The sequence below is a fragment of the Rhinoderma darwinii genome, chromosome 7 (genome assembly GCF_050947455.1).
Source record: "Rhinoderma darwinii isolate aRhiDar2 chromosome 7, aRhiDar2.hap1, whole genome shotgun sequence".
In the NCBI taxonomy this organism is placed as follows: domain Eukaryota; kingdom Metazoa; phylum Chordata; class Amphibia; order Anura; family Rhinodermatidae; genus Rhinoderma; species Rhinoderma darwinii.
Window position 1 is genome coordinate 62,071,705 of NC_134693.1, and position 20,988 is coordinate 62,092,692.

At 38.9% G+C, this 20,988-nt stretch overlaps 1 protein-coding gene across 1 annotated transcript in view; it reads left to right on the forward strand.

Annotated features, from left to right (window-relative positions):
* The window catches only part of HMCN1 (hemicentin 1), a 345,767-nt gene that overhangs the window by 67,802 nt on the left and 256,977 nt on the right, over positions 1 to 20,988 (forward strand). Inside the window, exons 10-22 of the mRNA XM_075833451.1 lie at positions 973 to 1,094; positions 1,684 to 1,959; positions 3,163 to 3,304; positions 4,618 to 4,745; positions 5,668 to 5,781; positions 5,868 to 6,026; positions 6,160 to 6,342; positions 9,006 to 9,101; positions 11,947 to 12,074; positions 12,486 to 12,630; positions 14,772 to 14,884; positions 18,560 to 18,719; positions 20,148 to 20,316. Coding sequence (XP_075689566.1) covers positions 973 to 1,094; positions 1,684 to 1,959; positions 3,163 to 3,304; positions 4,618 to 4,745; positions 5,668 to 5,781; positions 5,868 to 6,026; positions 6,160 to 6,342; positions 9,006 to 9,101; positions 11,947 to 12,074; positions 12,486 to 12,630; positions 14,772 to 14,884; positions 18,560 to 18,719; positions 20,148 to 20,316 — 1,935 coding nt within the window. The remainder of the gene's footprint in view (positions 1 to 972; positions 1,095 to 1,683; positions 1,960 to 3,162; positions 3,305 to 4,617; positions 4,746 to 5,667; positions 5,782 to 5,867; positions 6,027 to 6,159; positions 6,343 to 9,005; positions 9,102 to 11,946; positions 12,075 to 12,485; positions 12,631 to 14,771; positions 14,885 to 18,559; positions 18,720 to 20,147; positions 20,317 to 20,988) is intronic.

Here is a 20,988-nt window from a genome sequence, read left to right on the forward strand (position 1 = left end):
ATCCATTTGAAATGCATGGCCAGTAGCGGCTTCCCCTGTTATAACAGTAGATTGCCAGCAGTTAGAGAAGCTGGACCCGCGGCAGTGAGCTTATTTTTGTACTAGCGTTTAGTTAGGGCCCTGTTCACATTAAACTGTTTGTCCTACGTTTAGAGTAAATGTGGCAAAAGCTCCAAATTTATACGTTAAACTTAGGCTAAGACGGATGCCTAACAGTGGCATCCGTCACCTATAGATTATTATGGCATCCGTTTAACATATACATCATGGGCTTTATAATAGCTTTTCATGACGTATATGTTAAACGAATACCATTATAGACTATGGGCGATGGATGCCTCTGTTAGGCTTTCGTCACTCATAGATTATTATGGCATCCATTTAACGTATGTCATTAAAAGCTATTGAAAAGCTCATAATGTATACAAGGGATGCCTATGATGTATGCCATACAGTGACATATGTTACCCATAGGCTACCATGTTAAAAAAGGTATACCATGCACTATACATTTTTTTGCAGGACCCCGTTGTATAGTGTGGTCTATTATGCTATTCCTTACCTAAAAGAGGGTGTACCAACATATACTAGCCCAACAGAGACCAAAAGGACACTCTTTTAGCCTCAGTCAGACTATTGGAGCTTTATGGACACGTTTTGCGTGTTGTTGGGAGCTTTCCTGGCCTACATGCTAAACCTAGGTCAAAAGCGTAATGTGAATGGGGGCTAACTTTGGAAAGAGTTTCTTGTGTCTAAGCCAGAAAGATTTTTGGTGTCATTGAAATAATTTACTTTTATCCAATGGTTTGAAAATACAGCAGGCTTATTTCCTGTAGGATTCTTTCTTTTGCTAAAATTGTGTATAGAAGATTCAATGTTTAGAAACTGGAGTCCTCGATCACTGCCTAATAAAGGTTTTTTGGTTTTTTTCGATAGAACTTGTATTAATACATAAAATGATTTTATTTGTAGAGAGTCTACAGAAGTATTCTGGAAATTTGCTAATGTTTCTTCCAATGATGAGGGTTACTATGAATGTTTTGCTGTTAGCACTGCCGGAAGTGCACAAGCTCAGACATTTCTAGATGTAAATGGTAAGTAATATCTAAAAACTTATATAAAGTGTTATCTGCAAAAAATTGTGATGTATACTTACCTATCAATCATTTGGATGGGGAAGATAAAACATAATGGCTTTATTAGTAAGAAGAACCCCACCACCCATTAGTAGATAAGTCTACCACCCATTAGTAGATAAGTCTACCACCCATTAGTAGATAAATTTACCACCCATTTAGTAGATAAGTCTACCACCCATTAGTAGATAAGTCTACCACCCATTAGTAGATAAGTCTACCACCCATTAGTAGATAAATCTACCACCCATTTAGTAGATAAGTCTACCACCCATTAGTAGATAAGCCTATGACTATACTGAACTCAAGGAGGTTGTTGATCCAGAATCAGATTTATTTGCTTGGATACAACACCTTCCAATCAACCCTCCAAATGTTCCTGAATTAGGGCCATCATTTACGAGAAGAATGGGCCGGTGGGGGGGGGGGGGGGAGGGGTTTGTAGAGTTCTTGCAGGATTTATGATATATTTATATGTTTATGAACTTTAAGCACAAATGTTCTTATGGAAGTCTGACATGCTATTGTTTGTTTTTATGTTTTGTAGAACCCCCTCCTGTACTTAAAGCTTTGAATGCCATTACTGTCAATATTGGAGAAGAAGCTATATTAATATGTGATGTCATTAGTACAGTCCGCTACAATTTAACGTGGTGGAGAAAAAACCTTGATTTAAGACTGACCAATGCTCCTGGGATTTATGTTTTCAGCAACAACTCTCTTAAGATAGCAAATGTAAACATCAGTGATGCTGGAGAATATGTCTGTTCTGCATCCAATGAAGGTGGAACAACTGCAGTTCTATCGTATCTTACTGTACAAGGTACTTGCAGATGTAAAAGAATAAAAGGGGTCACTTTCTTTTCTTATGCTGTAACAAGGTTATTCAGCGAGAACGCGAGAGGTCACCTGATTCCGTTAGCCTTATATTGTGGCATCAGCAGAACGTCATTTTGGTGGGTCTCAAAAATGTTTCCACACAAACCCTAGAAACAACATACTATAGATTGGATTCAAACCCAGGACCCTAGTGCTTCAAGGCAACAATACAAACCACGGTGCTACCAAGCTGAACTGCGAAATCAGGCACAACCCATGGACAATCGAAGTGTTGTTTCTGAAAAAAAGAGTGGATACTTTTTTTTTAAATATAATTCTGGACATCCCCTTTAACCTCTTCCCAACATTTAAAGTACATGTATGTCATAGTCAGGAGTGTGGAGTGTACAGTTGACACCTTGCTCTAACGGCTGGAATCTCCTGGTGGGTCTAAAAAAAAAAAAATAGAATAAGTACTTTTATAAATTTTTTAAGAAAATAAAAAAATATATAACAAAAGTTAAAAATAGTTTTTTACCATTTTCACCCTAAAGTAATGTCAAAATTAAAAAAAAAAACAACATAATTGGTATCGCCGCGTCAGTAACAATCCAAACTATTACAATATAATGTCATTTATCTGGCACAGAGAATGGATAAAAACAAAAACAAACTAAAACCGCTAGAATTGCTTTTTTTTGTTCACCTCGACTCACTAAATGGAATAAAAAGTTGATCGAAAAGTCGTATGTACCCCAAAATGGTACTAATACAAAACTGCAGCTCACCCTGCAAATATCAAACCCCCACAACGCTCGATTGACAGAAAAAGAAAATTTATGAGTCTCAGAATATGACGAAACAAAACATTTTTTTTAAAATTGTTTTTGTCTTGTAAAAGTAGTAAAAAAAATATATATACATTTGGTATAACTGTAATCGTATTGACCCGTAAAATAAAATTAACATGTCATTTCTACTGCACGGTAAACAGCGTAAAATTTAATTTAAAAAACAATTGAGGTATTGCTGTTTTTTTCCATTCTACCTCACAGAATATTACTTACAAGTTTCTCTGTACATTATATTGTAAAAAAATATGTACTGTAAATGAAAAAATGAAAACTGGCTGTGACGGAAAGGGGTTCAATTTAGTACAATGGTATTTATATAATATTTCACGCATCTTTCACTGTTTTCCTTACAGATCCACCAAAAGTTGTTATTGATCCCAAAAATTTAACGTTTACCAAAGGATCTGGGATTAAATTGAAATGCTCTGCAACAGGATACCCTGCCCCTCAGTTAGTCTGGACTCACAATGACATCTTTGTGAGATTCTCCACAAGGTATGACTAGTTTCTGAAGACTATGGGGGGAATTTATGAAGCCCTCGGTGCCAGTTTTCTGGCCTAGAAAATTCTCAAAAATGAAGCGAATTTTCTATTTTTATGACAACTCCGACACTTTAAAAAAAAAAGGGCGGGACTTAGATAAATGGGCGGAGTCATCATGGCCCCAATAGATTTACCATAATTTACACCAGAAAAACGGCGTAAATTATAGCGCAAGCCTATGCCAGATGGGGATTTGATTTCTGGTGCACAGACAGTCAGAGATGCACCTAATTTATTAAGAGGTGTGCGTCTCTTAATGAATTAGCGCATCTTACTCCAACTTTATCTATCTATTCATATATACTGATTGAACCAAAAATGGCCATTAGTAAACATATATAATAAAACTTAAAGGGGAATTCCCAACAATAAACATTTGTGGCATATCCACTGGATATGCCAAAAATGTCTGATAGATGCAGGTCCCTGAACTATCTCCAGAACGGGGGTCACACAACCCCCGACCAAGCTGGTGAGTTAGCCACAGGCGCCACATCCTGGCCAAGAATGAATGGATAGGTGGCCGTGCATGTGCACAGCTCCTTCATTGATTGCTATGGGTGTTACTTATATAGTATTATATCTGGCGCTACTATATTCTTATAATACATTACAATTGTGTACTAGTTAACATAAATTAGATAAATGTGGAACATCTATTATCTATTTTTTAATCATTTGATAAAATAAAAATGTCTATACCTAAAAAACATAATCCGAAAATTTTTATGAACAAAAATAAATGCATTAGGAGTTTTCCCCATGACAAACATTGCTGCAGCCCTCTTTATCTTGACTTTTAAAGTATTTCAATACACTTTTTCAATGATTTTTCAATGGCATTTGTTGTGTAATATCACGCTGCAGCAAGTTATCAGAGTCAAGATAAACTGTGCTACATCTGTAAGCCACCAATGTTTGTCCTATGGCGGACTGACAACTGGGGCACACATTTCTAGTGGCCCCTTCATCTTTTTTTAACTGAGTCAGTGTTACTTTTTATCTAGTACTGTGTCAGAATTGTAAGTCTCACTCACTTGTATGGGACTGTAGGAATTCTTGACACAACGCCTGAATGGGGTTTGTGTTTTTTTTGCAAAAAACGGGCTTCGATTCCTTAATTCTAGATATCAGGTGTCTAATTTGTTGAATTTCATTGGTGACATATCTAGTCCATATGTTATTAATGTTTTAGGAAGAGTGCTTACATTTTTATATATGAATTGCATTGTTATTTACAGCAAACTTTTATCTCATTACATTAGATACATATTAACACAAGATGGGACGTTTTTTATAAAAAATGCCATAGAGAAAGACACTGGAGTTTATACGTGTCTAGCGGCAAATGCTGCTGGAACAGACAAGCAGTCTTCAGTTCTTGTCTACATTGGTACGTATGAAGAGAACAGGTGAATGTATTTGCTACATTGACAGGCAAAATAAACTAAACTAGAGAGACAAGTAACAAACATCCATATATGATGTGAATTCTCTCAACGATTGAGCTGGTTAAAGTGGTAAATCATTCAGTTGTTCCTAGATCCCTTATATTTGCATAGCTCAGCACTAGAAACATGACAGATTGATCATATGCAATCTTTGGGTGTCCTGCTACTGTTCTTAAGAGACAATATACAGTTGTTAGGTCCCATGCACACGGCCGTGCCAGTAATCACGGCCCGCGATTATAGGCACAGGTGGCCGCGGACAGCCACTGGCATTTTCAGCCCATGCTCCCAAACAAAGTATGGGAGCAAAGCCTGTAAAAAGCAATGGAACGGACATGTTCCATAATTTTCAGAACATTTCTACGAGCCGGAGACCTTCCCGCAAATATACGGGAAGGTGTCCATGGTCAATAGAAGTGAATGTGTCCGTAATTATGGACCATTTTTATGGTCGTGTAAGGTATATAGTTTGATGTGTTATCCCTGTGTATCTCCTACCTCTTCAACAATCATTTGTATCTAGTGAACATGTGAGCACTGTCTTGTATTTAGGGGAACTGTATAATCTGGCATAAAAAAAAAAATTGGGGGAGGGGGAACAAAGCTGCCAGCTATTTGAATGATTCCATTTGGATGAATGGGTGAATGGACATATTGCATTAGAATTGTACATTAGTGGAGTGATCTGGCTCTGTACTGACATCACCTTCACACACTGACAACTGGATTAAATTATAATAGATAGATAGTGTTTGCAGCTCGTATACAGTCGTCATTTTAATATTTTTTGTTCACAATTATGACATGTGTGACTTGTACATTTCATTTTAATTACAACATTATGCAATTGTCATTGTTTCCCAGAGGCACCAGTTGTGACAGTAGTTAAAAAAGAAATGTTGGTAGCAGTTAATGCAGAAACTACAATGGAATGTAAAACTACTGGCGTTCCAAAGCCCCATGTCCACTGGTTTAAAGGTATTAGCGAGCACTAAGCATTCTCACACTCTGGTTTATGTACTTATCAATATATTTTAATATTCCTTAAATATTCTTTTATCCAGGCGATTTACAATTAAGTTCATCCTCATTAATATCTATTGAGAACCATCTTGGAACTTTGACAATTACAAATACAAAGTATTCTGATGCTGGCGATTACACCTGTATGGCAGCTAATGCGGCCGGAAAAGCAAGTGGACAAGTTTCCCTGAGTGTTGGCTGTAAGTTAATAAATAATATTGTATGTATGTCTCATATATATATATTTATATATGTACTAAACTTTTATATGTCTATACTAAACTTTAATATGTCTATTCAATAATATTTAACTGCGTTACAACTTCCTTCCAGCTGCACCAGTGTTCATAGAGACTCCAGAGGATATAGCAATGGAGATAGGATCAGATGTGACATTGTCTTGCACTGCCCAAGGATTTCCAGAACCAAAACTAAAGTGGAGAAAATTAAATAGCACATCAACACCTTCAAAGCCCCTTGTATATAACCAGAAAACTGGTACTCTACAAATTAACAGTAAGTGTTCATGCAGGATGTATTGTAAAATCCGATGGTCAATTTAAGAAAATGGAATATTCAATTAGTTCTAATGAAGAATAAAGGCCTTTTTGTTTTCTAAAGTTCTGCCTTTACAAACATTTGTGAAAGAATGGGTCGTTGTAAAGATCTCACTGAATTCCAGCGTGGTCCTGTAATGGGATGCCACCATTGTAACAAGACAGTTCATGAAATTTCTTCCCTCCTAGATATTTCATGATCAACTGGGAGTGATATTATTGCAAAGTGGAAGCATTTAGGAATCACAGCAATTCAGTCATGAAGTTGCAGACCACGTAATGTTACAGAGCGGGGTTGCTGAGTGCTAAGGCGCCTAGTGCATAAAAATCGGCAACACTCGGCACAAAAACTGTGCATCGGGAGCTTCATGGCATGGGTTTCCATGGCCGAGCCGCTACATGCAAGTCTTACATAACCAACGCAATGCCAAGCGTCAGATGCAGTGGTGTAAAGCACGCAGCCACTGGACTCTGGAGCAGTGGAAACGTGCTCTGTGGAGTGATGAATTACCCTTCTCTATCTGGCAGTCTGATGGACGAGTCTGGGTTTGGCGAATGTCAGGAGAACGTTACCTGCCTGACTGCATTGTGCCAACTGTAAAGTTTGGTGGAGAAGGGAGAATGCTATGAGGTTGTTTTTCAGGGGTTGGCCTAGGTACATTTTGGCCAATTGTACGCTTCCAACTTTGCGGGAACAGTTTGGGGAAGGCCCTTTAACTGTTCCAACGTGACTTTTCCCCAGTGCACAAAGCAAGGTCCATAAAGGCGTGGTTGGGTGAGTTTGGTGTAGAAGAACTTGACTGGCCCGCACTGAGTCCTAACCTCAACCCCATCGAACACTTTTGGAATGAACTAGAATGGAGTTTGCGAGCCAGGACCTCTCGTCCAACATCATTGTGTGAGCTCACAAATGCAGAGTCCAAGCTGTTTTTCCGCAAAGTCTATTAATGTCTATGGATTTAGAATAGAATGTCATAAAAGCTTCTGTAGGTGTATATATGTGTAGGTGCCCTAATTATTTTGTACATATAATGTACACAGTATAAATATATACAGTATTATACACATATAGTGAAATCTTTTTGAGACCACCACTCAAAAATGCACAGAAAAGGGCTCTTTTACAGGGGTGGTCCTCTCAAAGAAAGTATAGAGAATTCTGGTTAAAGTATTTTTAATGGAGTCAGCATACATACATACATACATACTACATAAATAGACACACAAAATGTTGAAACACCCCAAAAGCATGTCATCATTGATACAGTTTGCATATTAGCTAAGAGAAAAATAAAAAACAGAAGGCGCTGCTCCTCTATAGTTATATTGTCTTGAATCAGCCTGGTTTCCATAGTATGGTTTCCATAGGAAAGTATATTTGGTGAATCTACTCACCTAATAGAGTTGTGCTAGTATAGGGACAATGCTATTCATTTATATTTAAGCTGTATCTCCTGCCAGCTGCCTCCCACTACTACCCAGCTGGAACAAGCTCCATGGCGGAGGAAGAAAATGTGAGAGAAGGATAGAGTATTGAATTCAATCAAGAAGACTTTTTATTCAAAAGCAGATTGATTTTTTATTGTTTATCGACAACGTGTTTCCGAACCGGACAGGTCATATACATTTCAACAAATAGTACTTTAATATATAAAAAGACCGGGGAAAAAACTGATGGCATGTGACGTCACTCATCGTTCATTAAACAATTCAAAAAGGAAAAAATGGGTGTCCAGCGAGGGCACATGTTAAAAAAAATATTTAAAAATAAATACTAAATGAAAATAAAACAACATTCATTTTCGTTAGTTACACTTTAGCAGATTGTGAAAAATAAATACTTAAAAACATTTGCATAAAACAGATAATGATTTGCATGTCTTTTAGCAGGTGTCCTTACAGGGAACCCCTTTTTAGTTGTCCAATGAACAATAATTGACATTAAATGCTATCAGTTTCTTAATCTACAGGTAGCGGCAGGCGGTACTTCTGCTTATCGGGTGGGCTGAGCGCTGTTCACGTGCATCATGATATCTGCTGCACATAGAGCTTGGCATCTCCTCTCTTCTAGCTCGCTCCTCTCCTGCAGAAAGTGGCGCTTTGCTCCTTTGTGGCGCTTTGCTCCTTTGTGCTACATTTAATCTGGAGGGGCATCATTGTCGGGAAGGAGGAAGCAAGAGAAGAGATTTAAAGCTTGGCAGCTTCCTTCCCACCTTCGTCTCCTTTCTGTCCTCTGCAAGGCTTAGCTGTCCAACGCTGCATTTAATTTCATGGGACTCAGCAGAAGGGTCAAGTAAATGACACACGTGGTCTTTACAAAGAAGCTCCATCAAAAAACCTATGAGATGAGAGGTGGTCTATTTAAAGAGGGCCACTGCACATAGACTTTTATTGCAAATCTGGCTCAGAAAAATGTGGTCTTTATCGGCGGGGTCCTCTCAAAGAGGTGGTCTTCTAGTAAGGTTTCACTGTATATATACATTTACATTTATCTTAACACACAATAAATTCAATAGACATGAATGATATACTGATGAGTGCCATTACTTGTCTGCTGTATGGCACAACTAATTGCCAGTTATGTTGGAATGAATAGAATAATGGCTTTTTGATATCTTTCAGATCTTTGGTTAGGAGACAATGGTACCTATATTTGTGAAGCTGAGAATCATTTTGGGAAAGTTCAATCACAAGTTACTGTTACACTGACTGGATTAGGTAAATATTTGAACTGGAGGAATGTTTTTCTTCTTTAGACTTTACAGGGGTTGTCTCACCATTACAGCCAAATTCCTGTTAGGGCATATGAACATCATAGCCCCCAATTTTAAGTTCTCTCTTAACCTATTAGTCTGAGCAGAGAGCCGTAGCAAAAAGTGGCACTCACTCTGGCAGACCTAGCCGGTCCATGTATAACATGGATGGTCATTTATGTGAATGGTCGGCTTGTGATACTACATGTGGCCACTGCAGGGAAAATTCATGGGCTGCTGAAGCTTTCCCCTGTTATAACAGCTGATCCCTGTGGGTTCTCAAGCTTAAGGCTCTATTCACCCGACAGGGTCCGAGTGTCGGCCGATAAAAACGGCCGCTTTGGTCCATTTTTCTTGGCCGTTTTGCATCAGTTCCATTTCCATTCCGGGCCATGTTTCCGTTCTTAACGGCCGATTTTGACCCGTTTTGCATCCGTTTTTTTCCCTGTCCGTTTTAAAAATAGATGAATTTAATTTGTCCATTTTTTGGCACACGCTGCCCTCTGTAGATACTGCCACAGCCCCCCTGTAGGTAGTGCCACACAGCCCCCCTGTAGGTAGTGCCACACTGCTCCCCTGTAAGTAGTGGCACAGCCCCCTGTAGGTAGTGCCACACAGCCCCCTTTAGGTAATGCCACACAGCCCCCTGTAGGTAATGCCACACAGCCCCCTGTAGGTATTGCCACACAGCCCCCTGTAGGTAATGCCACAGAGCCCCCTGTAGGTAATGCCCCACAGCCCCTTGTGGGTAATGCCACACAGCCCCCTGTAGGTAGTTCTACACAGCACCCATTTACATAGCACCCCCATAGATGGCACCCCGTCTACCTTTCTATAGATAGTGCCACTGTAGGGGACCGTTCCAGGAGAAGTCCCTGACTTAAATGTCCACATATGGACAGTGAAGTCAGGGACTTCTCCTGGAGCGGAAACACTGGTCACAGCGCCGGAGATTCCGCTTCAGAAGTCCCTGACGACACTGCATCCATATATGGACAGTGAAGTCAGGGATTTCTCCTGGAGCGGAATCCCCAATCCCTGGCTAAAGCGTTGCCGAAGCTGTGGCCGGGGATTGGGGATTCCGCTCGTACAGGGAGCAAAAAAATACCCTCCTCCTCACATGCACTTTGCACTGTGAGAAGGAGGAGTAGAGAGCGAGTGACGGAAGACACGGCCGTCACTCGGAACACATTCAAGTGATGGCCGTGTATTACCCGGCCCCATAGACTTCTATGGGAGCCAGGTGGCCGGGAGAACGGCTGAAAATAGGGCATGTCACATTTTTTGACGGCCCGGTTTCCCAGTCCGTCAAAAAATCGGTCGTGTGAAAAGTCCCATTTTGGGTCTATTGTTCCTACTGTGGCCGTGTGATGGACTTTTTTTGAACGGCCGTTACATGGCCAGGAAACCCTGTCATGTGAATAGGGCCTAACCCATGGCGATCAGCTGAGTCTGGCTAGTTTCAGTTTAAAAGGGTTGTCATGATGAAACAATCCTTTCAATGCCAGGAAATTTCGTTACTTGTAAAGTGTTTACCCATTTAAATCTACATATGCAGTCCTGTTCTTAGATGTAGCCAAGTCATAACATTTTTCTTAAAATGATTCCTTCTTGTATTAATAGCTCATAAAGATACTTACTTCTTATCTAGGCATTACTTTGTATAGAGACAGAAGACATGATTTCATACATCTACAGTAGCTACTAACACTTTTTTTCTTGAAGCTGTTCACTCTGGAAATGATAGAGTAAAAAAATGTCACATCCTGTAGATGGGTACAGTTGTATTGGGCCCATTGATCCCATCTTTTCCAGAGCGTATAGAAGGAAGGAAAACACTGGCTACTGACTAAGGCCTCATGCACACGACCGTAAAAACTCCCGTTATTACGGGTCGTAATTACGACCAGTAATAAGGGGCTCATAGACTTCTATTGGCGACGGGTGCCTTCCCGTTTTCTCACGGGAATGTGCCCGTGCCGTTGAAAAAGATAGAACATGTCCTATTTCAGGCCGTAATAACGGCACGGACAGTCCATAGAAGTCTATGGAGCTCTCGTAATGACGGGTGGCTACATGTGTGCTAGGCGACGTCAGTAAATAGTCACTGTCCAGGGAGCTGAAAGAGTTAACTGATCGGCAGTAACTCTTTCAGCACCCTGGACAGTGACTACCGATCAGAATAAACCTGTAAAAAATAAAAATAAAAGACGTTCATACTTACCGAGAACTTCCTGCTTCCTCCAGTCCGGTCTCCCGCCCGTTGCCTTGGTGACGCGTCCCTCTCGACATCCGGCCTGACGTCCTGGATGACGTTTCAGGCCATGTGACCGCTGCAGCCAATCACAGGTCAATCACAGGCTGCAGCGGTCACATGGACTGCCGCGTCATCCAGGGATGTCGGGCTGGATGTGAAGAGAGGGACGCGTCACCAAGACAACGGCCGGGTAAGTATGAATTTCTTTAACTTTTATTACAGAAAGGGCTGTCCCTTCTCTCTATCCTGCACTGATAGAGAGAAGGGGCTGCCGATTAGTGCAGTGCTATTTTGCCGCCAAAAACGTGCCTGTAAATACGGGTGACACCGGACCCATATTTACGGGCACGGGTTCGTAAATACTGGTGCAAAACGGGTCGAATACGTGTGACACCGGACCCGTATTTACGCCAGTATTTACGGGTGGGAAAAAATACGGTCGTGTGCATGAGGCCTAAGAACAGGTCCTTGAATGATTTTTTTTATTATTGTGAATTTCTAATCTATCTAGTTCTATTTGTGTTTTATTAAAAAAAAAATTTTTTTTTTTTAGTCATTCCTGCAATTGGAGAGAGTCCTCATGTGGTGAATGTCATTGAAGGAAACCAAATCACCCTGCCATGTGTACTCTTAGCTGGAAATCCGCTTCCGGTCAGACAGTGGCTTAAAAACAATGTTGTGGTATGTGCTATTTATTACCAGTAGTAGGATTTATAATAATAACCAAATAAAATATAATCTAACCTAGCCTATCGCAGGAGCTGGTCACAGCAGGAACAGTAGATGGCTTTAAAATAGACTTAGATAATTTCCTAGAACGAAAAAATATTAGCTCCAATGTCAATGTGTTGAATTCTCATTTCATCCCTTCCCTTTCTCCTTATGCCTTGGTTGAGCTTGAAGGACATATGTCTTTTTTTGACCACACTATGTAACTATGTAACTATGTAACTATGTATGCATGATATATGTAATTTATGAAAATAAAATGGAGCAGTAAAAACATTTACACTTCTGTACTAAAAGCTACAGCATATGTATTGTGTGCACAGTATATACGGGTAGATTTTCTAAAATGTTTATGTTCTTTAGGTGGTTTCAAACCCATATGTTGGTGTCCGGACAGATGGTAGTCTTCATCTGGAAAGTGTTCACTTGAAAGATGATGGAGAATATGTATGTACAGCGACAAATGTGGCTGGCACAAGTAAACGATTAACAACTGTTAATGTATATGGTAAGATATATGATGTGATGTGCTACACAACTGTTAATACTTTGCTGCAGTTTTAGAAGCATTGAAACAAAGTAAACTTAGTTGTACAATCACTATCGATAAATTACCCCTTTTTGGCTAAATTCACATAACGTTCAGGGATTGCATGGATTGACAGATATATTGGCCAGACATATACAATTGTCTTCCTATATAGTTACATACGCATATGTGTGCTATACGTTTACATTTTTTTTTTATAAAGTTGTATTGAAAAGTGTAGTTGACTACACTTTTAAATACAGTTGGAACTGCGGAATCCCTACTTATACTGGGAAAACTTATGCCAAAAAGATCCATTGTGTATCTATTGGCAACATTTCTGAATTACATAACTTTGTTTTGTTACATTGTTATGTTACCCTTTACCTATTTCTTTATTTTAACCAAAAAAACATGTTCATTATCATTACCAGGAATATAGGTACTCAACTATACCCTGCAGATCAACAGTTATTTGCCACATATAATATGTAGCAAACGAAAAATATCAGAATTAGCAAGATTTGTGAATGACTGTGTGACTTCATAAATGACTTGTTTTTTTTTTTACATACTACATAATGTGCATCATATAAATATACAGTGTCAACATATAATACAATACAGAATTAACTCTATGAAAACATACTAATTCTATTTTTGGAGATGACACCAAGCTATGTAGTATTGTTCAGTCTATGGAAGATGTTCGTAAATTACAAGCTGATTTGAACACACTAAGGCCCTGTTCACACTGAGTTTTTTTGCCGCGTTTTTTGCCACAGAAACCGTGGCAAAAAATGGACGAAATTGACTCACATTGAGGTAGAGGTTTTTTTTTACCGCGAGCAACAGAAATGCTCGCAGGAAAAAGAATCGACATGCCCTATCTTGAGGCGTTTTACGCCTCAAAACCCCCATTGAAATCAATGGGAGATGGAAATAAACGTGTTTTTGGCCGCATTTTTTTTCTGTGGTTTTCGACGCGTTTTTTAAGTGTTTTTCTGGCAAAAAACACTCACGGTTATTCCATCTTTCTATTGAAGATATAGCTAAAAAAAAGCCTAAAAAATACACAACAAAAAAACACGTCAAAATTCGTGGCAAAATACGCATCAAAAAAGGCGTGTGGTACAAAACCGCTTAAAAAAAACGGAGCTGATTTTTTCAGGCAGAATTTTCTGCTTGCAAAAAAACTCTGTGTGAACAGGGCCTAAGTGTTTGGGCATCCACTTGGCAAATTAAGTTTATTGTAGAAAAATTTAAAGTTAGGCATCTTGGTACCAACAACCTGCATGCATCATATGTCCTAAGGGGAGCTACACTGGGGGAGTCACTTGTTGAGAAGGATCTGGGTGTACTTGTAAATCATAAACTAAATAACAGCATGCAATGTCAATCAGCTGCTTCTAAGGCCAGCAATATATTGTCGTGTATTAAAACAGGCATGGACTCACGGGACAGGGATATAATATTACCACTTTACAAAGCATTAGTGCGGCTTCATCTAGAATATACAGTTCAGTTCTGGGCTCCAGTTCATAGAAAGGATTCCCTGGAGTTGGAAAAGATACAAAGAAGAACAACAAAGCTAATAAGGGGCATGGAGAATCTAAGTTATGAGGAAAGATTAAACTAATTAAACCTATTTAGCCTTGAAAAAAGACGACTAAGGGGGGACATGATTAACTTATATAAATATATTAATGGCACATACAAAAAATATGGTGAAATTCTGTTCCATGTAAAACCCCCTAAAAAAACAAGGGGGCACTCCCTCCGTCTGGAGAAAAAAAGGTCCAACCTGCAGAGGCGACAAGCCTTCTTTACTGTGAGAACGGTGAATCTATGGAATAGTCTACTGCAGGAGCTGGTCACAGCAGGGACAGTAGATGGCTGTAAAAAAGGGTTAGATAATTTCCTAGAACAAAATATATTAGCTCCTATGTGTAGAAATTTTTCCCTTCCCTTTTCACATCCCTTGGTTGAACTTGATGGACATGTGTCTTTTTTCAACCGTACTAACTATGTAAAATACTGTATTATCACCAAAGATTTGTATGACAGAGACAAATGTAAAGTGGAACTGAATAAGTAAATGTTTACTTTCTTTTTTTCAGTTAGCCCAATCATTCAGCATGGACCCCAAATTTTCAGTACAATAGAAGGAAATGCGATACTTCTACCATGTAAAGCCAGTGGAGTCCCAAAGCCATTAATCATTTGGAAAAAGGTAACTATAATGCAGTAAATCTGTAATCTCAGACCCTCAAGTGTGTAAATATATCAGTAATAAAAATTGTGAGGTTGAAAAACAGGTGAGATCTGTTATTTTAAAGGGGAATACTATCTAGTGGTGTGCTTTCCAAAAAAGAAAACAACAAGATTTCTATGGGACCCGGCATTGAACTGCTACTTACAGATGTAGAGTCCCAGTGGGGGAGCTCCCTGCTAAGAGGATTTAGTGGCTCCCATTGAGTTCAATTGTACAGTAATTGTATAAATCTACATTCATACTCGGGACTGTCCGGTTCAGTGTCTGCGGGTCCTACATGTCTCTGGCATGCAGGATCCACCTGTAATCGATCACATCTAAATTATGAACTTATAAAGCCTTCAAAATACTGGGTACAATTAACACAATGTATATGGAAAAATACAAACGTTATTGGGAATACAAAAATAATTAAAAGATAAGTCATGCAAAGCATTAAAAAGACGTCTGTCTATGCAGAAAGTGTACATCAGCAATAATGCAACAAAGGCATAAAAATATGCAGCACAATAGAAATATGACATAAATTACTATATCCATAAGGCCATATAAATCCCTGAATGAAAGATAAAGCAGCATGCAAAGTAAATGACAATCAGATCATCTAAATCATCGGGATCATGATGTACGGCACAATAGAAATATCACATGAATGAGTATATCTATAAGGCCATATAAATCCCTAAATGAAGGATGAAACAACATGTAAAGATGTAAATGTAATATCTAAGTGACATCAGATCATCAGAATCATCAGGAACATGTAGAAAGGAGACCTAGGTAAAGCTGCATAGAAGAGGTAGAGGATAGTGAAACATATCCATTATGGTTCTTTCTGCAGAGAGAGACGTCAGACCCTGGACGTAAACGCCAGAAAAACGTCCGAAAAATCGGAAGCAGAACGCCTCCAAACATCTGCCCATTGATTTCAATGGGAAAAAACGGCGTTCTGTTCCGACAGGCCTTTTTTTTACGTGGGCGTCTTGAAAAATGGCTGCGTAAAAAACGGCCGCGAAAAGGAAGTGCAGGTCACTTCTTGGGACATTTTTGGGGCCGTTTTTTATAGACTCTATTGAAAACAGCTCCAAAAACGGCCGTAAAAAAATGCAGCGAAAATCTCGAGTGTCTTAAACAATGTCTGAAAATCAGGAGCTGTTTTCCCTTGAAAACAGCTCCGTATTTTCAGACGTTTTTGAGTTTGCGTGTGAACATACCCCTACAATGAAAGGCTAGAGAAATTGGGCTTGTTGAGCTTGGAAAAAAACCACCTTAGAGATGATCTTATTAACTTGTATAAGTATATGTGTGGTCAAAATAGGAAGTAGGGAGGAATCCTCCAGCTCACCTGACACAGTAGGACGTGTCGCTGATAGCGCCCGGTATCCTCGTGTCGGTACACGGTAGGAAGCAACGAGAAATGGGTGGTTGGATCCAGCGCTGGGTGGAATATAAAATGGAAACGATTTCCAAGTTTAATAGTTCAGTTCGATAAAATCCAATAGTGTGAAGTCCTGGTGTGAAGAAAGCGAGAGGGAGAGGGAGCCTACGCGTTTCGGACGTATCATACCACAGCCAAGTCTAAGGACGCCGAAGCCGTCCGAAACGCGTAGGCTCTGAGGACATCTCCCTCTCGCTTTCTTCACACCAGGACTTCACACTATTGGATTTTATCGAACTGAACTATTAAACTTGGAAATCGTTTCCATTTTATATTCCACCCAGCGCTGGATCCAACCACCCATTTCTCGTATATGTGTGGTCAATGCAAAGAACTAGCACAATATTTTCTTTCCAAGGACTTTACAAAGGACCAGAGAATATTTATTGTGTGTGGATGAACGTCGTTCCAGACATCAATAAAGGAAAGGGTTCTTTACAGTTAGAGTAGTCAAGGGAATGCCCTACCCCACGAGGTACTAATGGGAGATACTATTTCAGCATTTATAAAAGGTCTAGATATTTATTTAATGACAAATGGCATTGAAGGTTATAACTAATCTAACAATAAAAGACTTGTAATTGATTGAGAAAGGTTGAACTTGTTGGGCCCGTGTCTTTTTTCAACCTATGTGACTATGTAACTATGTATAGTGCAATGCAAAGTGGGTCTAGAGATGATGGCATGGACATAGACATCATAGATGACGACTTAGCTTGTGAGTACTACATCTGTACACCTATTAAGGTTATATCAGACATATTTTAGTATTATAAGCTTTGATGTCAGGTATTGCCTTGTAACATTTTGTAACAGTTATCCAGTCTAATGCGGCACAAATCTTACTGATAGATTGCTACACTGTATCATGTTTGAGTGCCATCTATTGTCTGGACTGGATACAACTGTATCCACTTTCAGCTGAGGGCAGGATTATGGATGTATAGGATTTCAGTCTCTGAACGTAAAGAAAGTGTTATTATTCATTTATAACAAATAAATATTTTGATAATGGTCACATGAAACCCAAAGTATATTAGAAAGTTGTATGGCGGTTTTTTTTACCCATAAATTGATTAAGCTGTATTTACGTAAAACTAGAAGACACCTTCAAAGTGAAAATGGATAAGAAAAGAACAATCAGGATGAATAGATGCACTCACAGAATTCATAAACTTGTCATTTAGAAACCTGAAGACAATGCTTTATGGTGAATAACCATTAGTATATGAGTACTGAAAGCCAAATCAACCCAATGGCACATAATAATAATAATAATAATAATAATAATAATAATAATAATAATGGTATGTTAACACGCAAACTCCAAAACGTCTGAAAATACGGAGCTGTTTTCAAGGGAAAACAGCTCCTGATTTTCAGAGGTTTTTTTAAGCCACTCGCGATTTTTACTGTGTTTCTCACTGCATTTTTTACGGCTGTTTTTGGAGCTGTTTTCTATAGACTATAGAGTCAATGAAAAACGGCTCCAAAAACGGCCCAAGAAGTGACCTGGCTCCTTTTTCGCAGCCGTGTTTTTACGCGGCCGTTTTTACGGCCGCGTAAAAAAATTGCCCGTCTGAACAGAATGCCATTTTTCCCATTGTAATCAATAGGCAGATGTTCGGAGGCGTTCTGCTTCTGATTTTTCATCCATTTTTCGGGCGTTTACGGCTCTAAAAATGCCCGAAAATAGGCCGTGTGAACATGCTCTAGCAATAGTAATAATAATAATAACAATAGTAATAATAATAATAATAATAATAATAATAATAATAATAATAGTAATAATAATAATAACAATAGTAATAATAATAATAATAATAGTAATAATAATAATAACAATCGTAATAATAATAATAGTAATAATAATAATAGTAATAGTAATAGTAATAATAATAATAGTAATAGTAATAATAATAATAATAATAATAGTAATAGTAATAATAATAATAATAGTAATAATAATAATAATAGTAATAGTTATAATAATAATAATAATAGTAATAGTTATAATAATAGTAATAATAATAATAATAATAATACTAATAATAGTAATAATAATAATAATCACCATCATCATAAATATGTCATAACATAACTTCATTGTTTATTTTTTTGTTTTTCAAACCACTACAGTGTATTGAAGGTGATGTTTTCCCATTATTTGTATTATTCACTTTTTTCCTTTGTAGAAGGGAGAGACAGTCGTTTTGAACAATGATTCTGTCACTATTGAATCAGATGGAAGTTTGTTCTTGTCTACTCCAGGAGGAGAGGATTCTGGAGAATATTCTTGCACAGCAGTGAATGCTGCAGGTTATGCAGCCCGTAAAGTCCAACTCACGGTTTATGGTAAGCTGTTGGTAATCATTGCCAAGTGCTGTTGATCCTTTATACTATGCCCATTGGGGGGAATTTACCTAGACTGGCATTTCATGCCCCAGTTTTAAACTAAAGTGTGCTGGAGTACAATGCTCCAAATGTAGTAGAAGGTGAAAACAATAAAAAAAATTCACACATCTTTGGCTGTCCATGCGACAGACATTGAAATCTGCGTCTGCTACAAGCAGGCACTTATTTACTTCATAAGTTACTCCAATATCTGGAATAATTGGTGTTAAATTTGTAGGTCACCATGGGCCCCATTTTTGAAAAGTGGCAAGACATGTGAAAAGTTGCAAGTTACAGCGTGCACCATATTTTGAGACTTTTCTATGCCATAGAGTGGTGAAAAGACTTTGATGATTTACCCACTTTCGTCTTTTGCCAAATTATAAATACTTGGTAATGCCCCATGCACACAACCGTAAAAATCTCCGTAATTACGGAGGTGAATGAGGTGAATTCCGACCATAAAAAAGGTTATATGGTCATGAGTTACTGAAACAGGGTAGCTCGTTGAGCTACGCTGTTTCCGTAAGTTCTATAGAACTGAATGGTAGTAATGGAAACGGTGTAGCTCGCATGCTACGCTGCTTCCGTTACTGCACTTCACTACTATGGGTGTTACGGAAACAGCGTAGCTCAGCAAGCTATGCTGTTTTCGTTACTCACGGCCATGTAACCTTTTTTATGGTTGAAATTCACCTCATTCAGTCGCAATACAGAGAGGCTGAACGGGGTTTAGGGCATCCCATTCTGGAGATAGGTGCGGGTCCCCAGAGGTTTCCGCGTCAAAATCAGCGCTAAATAACGCTGTGTGAAGTGACCCTAAAGCTGCATGCACACGACTGTGTTTGGTCCGTGATATACGGACCATATATCATCCGCATTTCCCGGACCTCACACATTCAGGAAGCCGGAGTCCCTAGCATCAGAGTTATGTATCATGCTCGGAGTCCCTGCCTCCCTGTTGAAATACTGTCCTGTACTGAAAACATGATTACAGTACGGGACAGTATTTCCGCGGAGAGGCAGGGACTCCTAACATCATACATAACTCTGATGCTAGGGACTCCGGCTCCCTGAATGTGTGAGGTCCGGGAATTGCGGCTGACATATGGTCTGTATATCAAATATGCGGAGTGTACATGAGACCTTAGAATGCAGAATTCCAAAAGCTGATATTTTTCTCTGGGTATGAAAGCCTAAAACACTCCCGGTAATTTTAGAGTTAACAGCATAGATTTTGAGAGAACAAAATAATTTTTGTAATTAATATTTTTTTCTTTTTTTTTTAATATGGCTCACGCTGTAAGTTCTATAATGGGAAGAATAATTTAAAGTATGCAGTTTTATTGAAACAATAACCTAGATGACTAGGCTTTTTTTTCTTTACAGTAAAACCACGAATTGTAAATCCAGAGATAAGGGGGGATTCCAAAAGTCAAACAGAAATATCAGTAAAAGTAGGTGATAATGTGATACTTCCATGTGAGGTAAAAAGTGTTCCTCCGCCATTTATTACGTGGGCAAAGGAAACGCAGCTCATATCACCATTTTCCCAGAGGTACAGTTACATATTTTATCTTTTACTTTCATGCAATAACTAATATTTAAGGATAGAACTATCCCGGTTACAGCCATGATGGCTGCCATGTGGTCTGACATGTGAAGGTGGGCCAGGATCACACACACAGTTTTGATGCAGTTTTTGTGGTAGTTTTCAGCTCACTTTTTTTTAGCCAAAGCCAGAAGTGGATCCAAGCGAAAGGAAAGGTATAAAGAATGGACTGATGCATCTCCTTTCTTTTGTTTCCACTTCTGTGTTTGGCTCAAAAAACTGGGCCAAAAACTACAACAAAAACGGCATCAAAACTGTGTGTGTGATCCTGGCCTTAAGGGTTTTTCCCATCTTGGACATTTATGGCATATTCACAGGATATGCCATAAATGTCTGATAGATACGGGACCTGCACCTATCTCTAGAATAGGGCCCCTTGACCCCATCTTACCTTGTCCCGCTGTTTCTGTCCTCCCAACCACCTCGTCAGACAGTGGCTGAAGAGCAGTGTGAATGGGACAAGGTAGAATGGGGGTCAGGGATCTACGAAAACTGGACGAGCTGCTTTCCCATATGGGAATGTGTAAGTACTAAGTACTAACTCTATATCTGGCTAATTGCACAAACTACTACACTATCAGGCACGAGTCTTTCCCCCCTTTTTGTATTTTCTATATA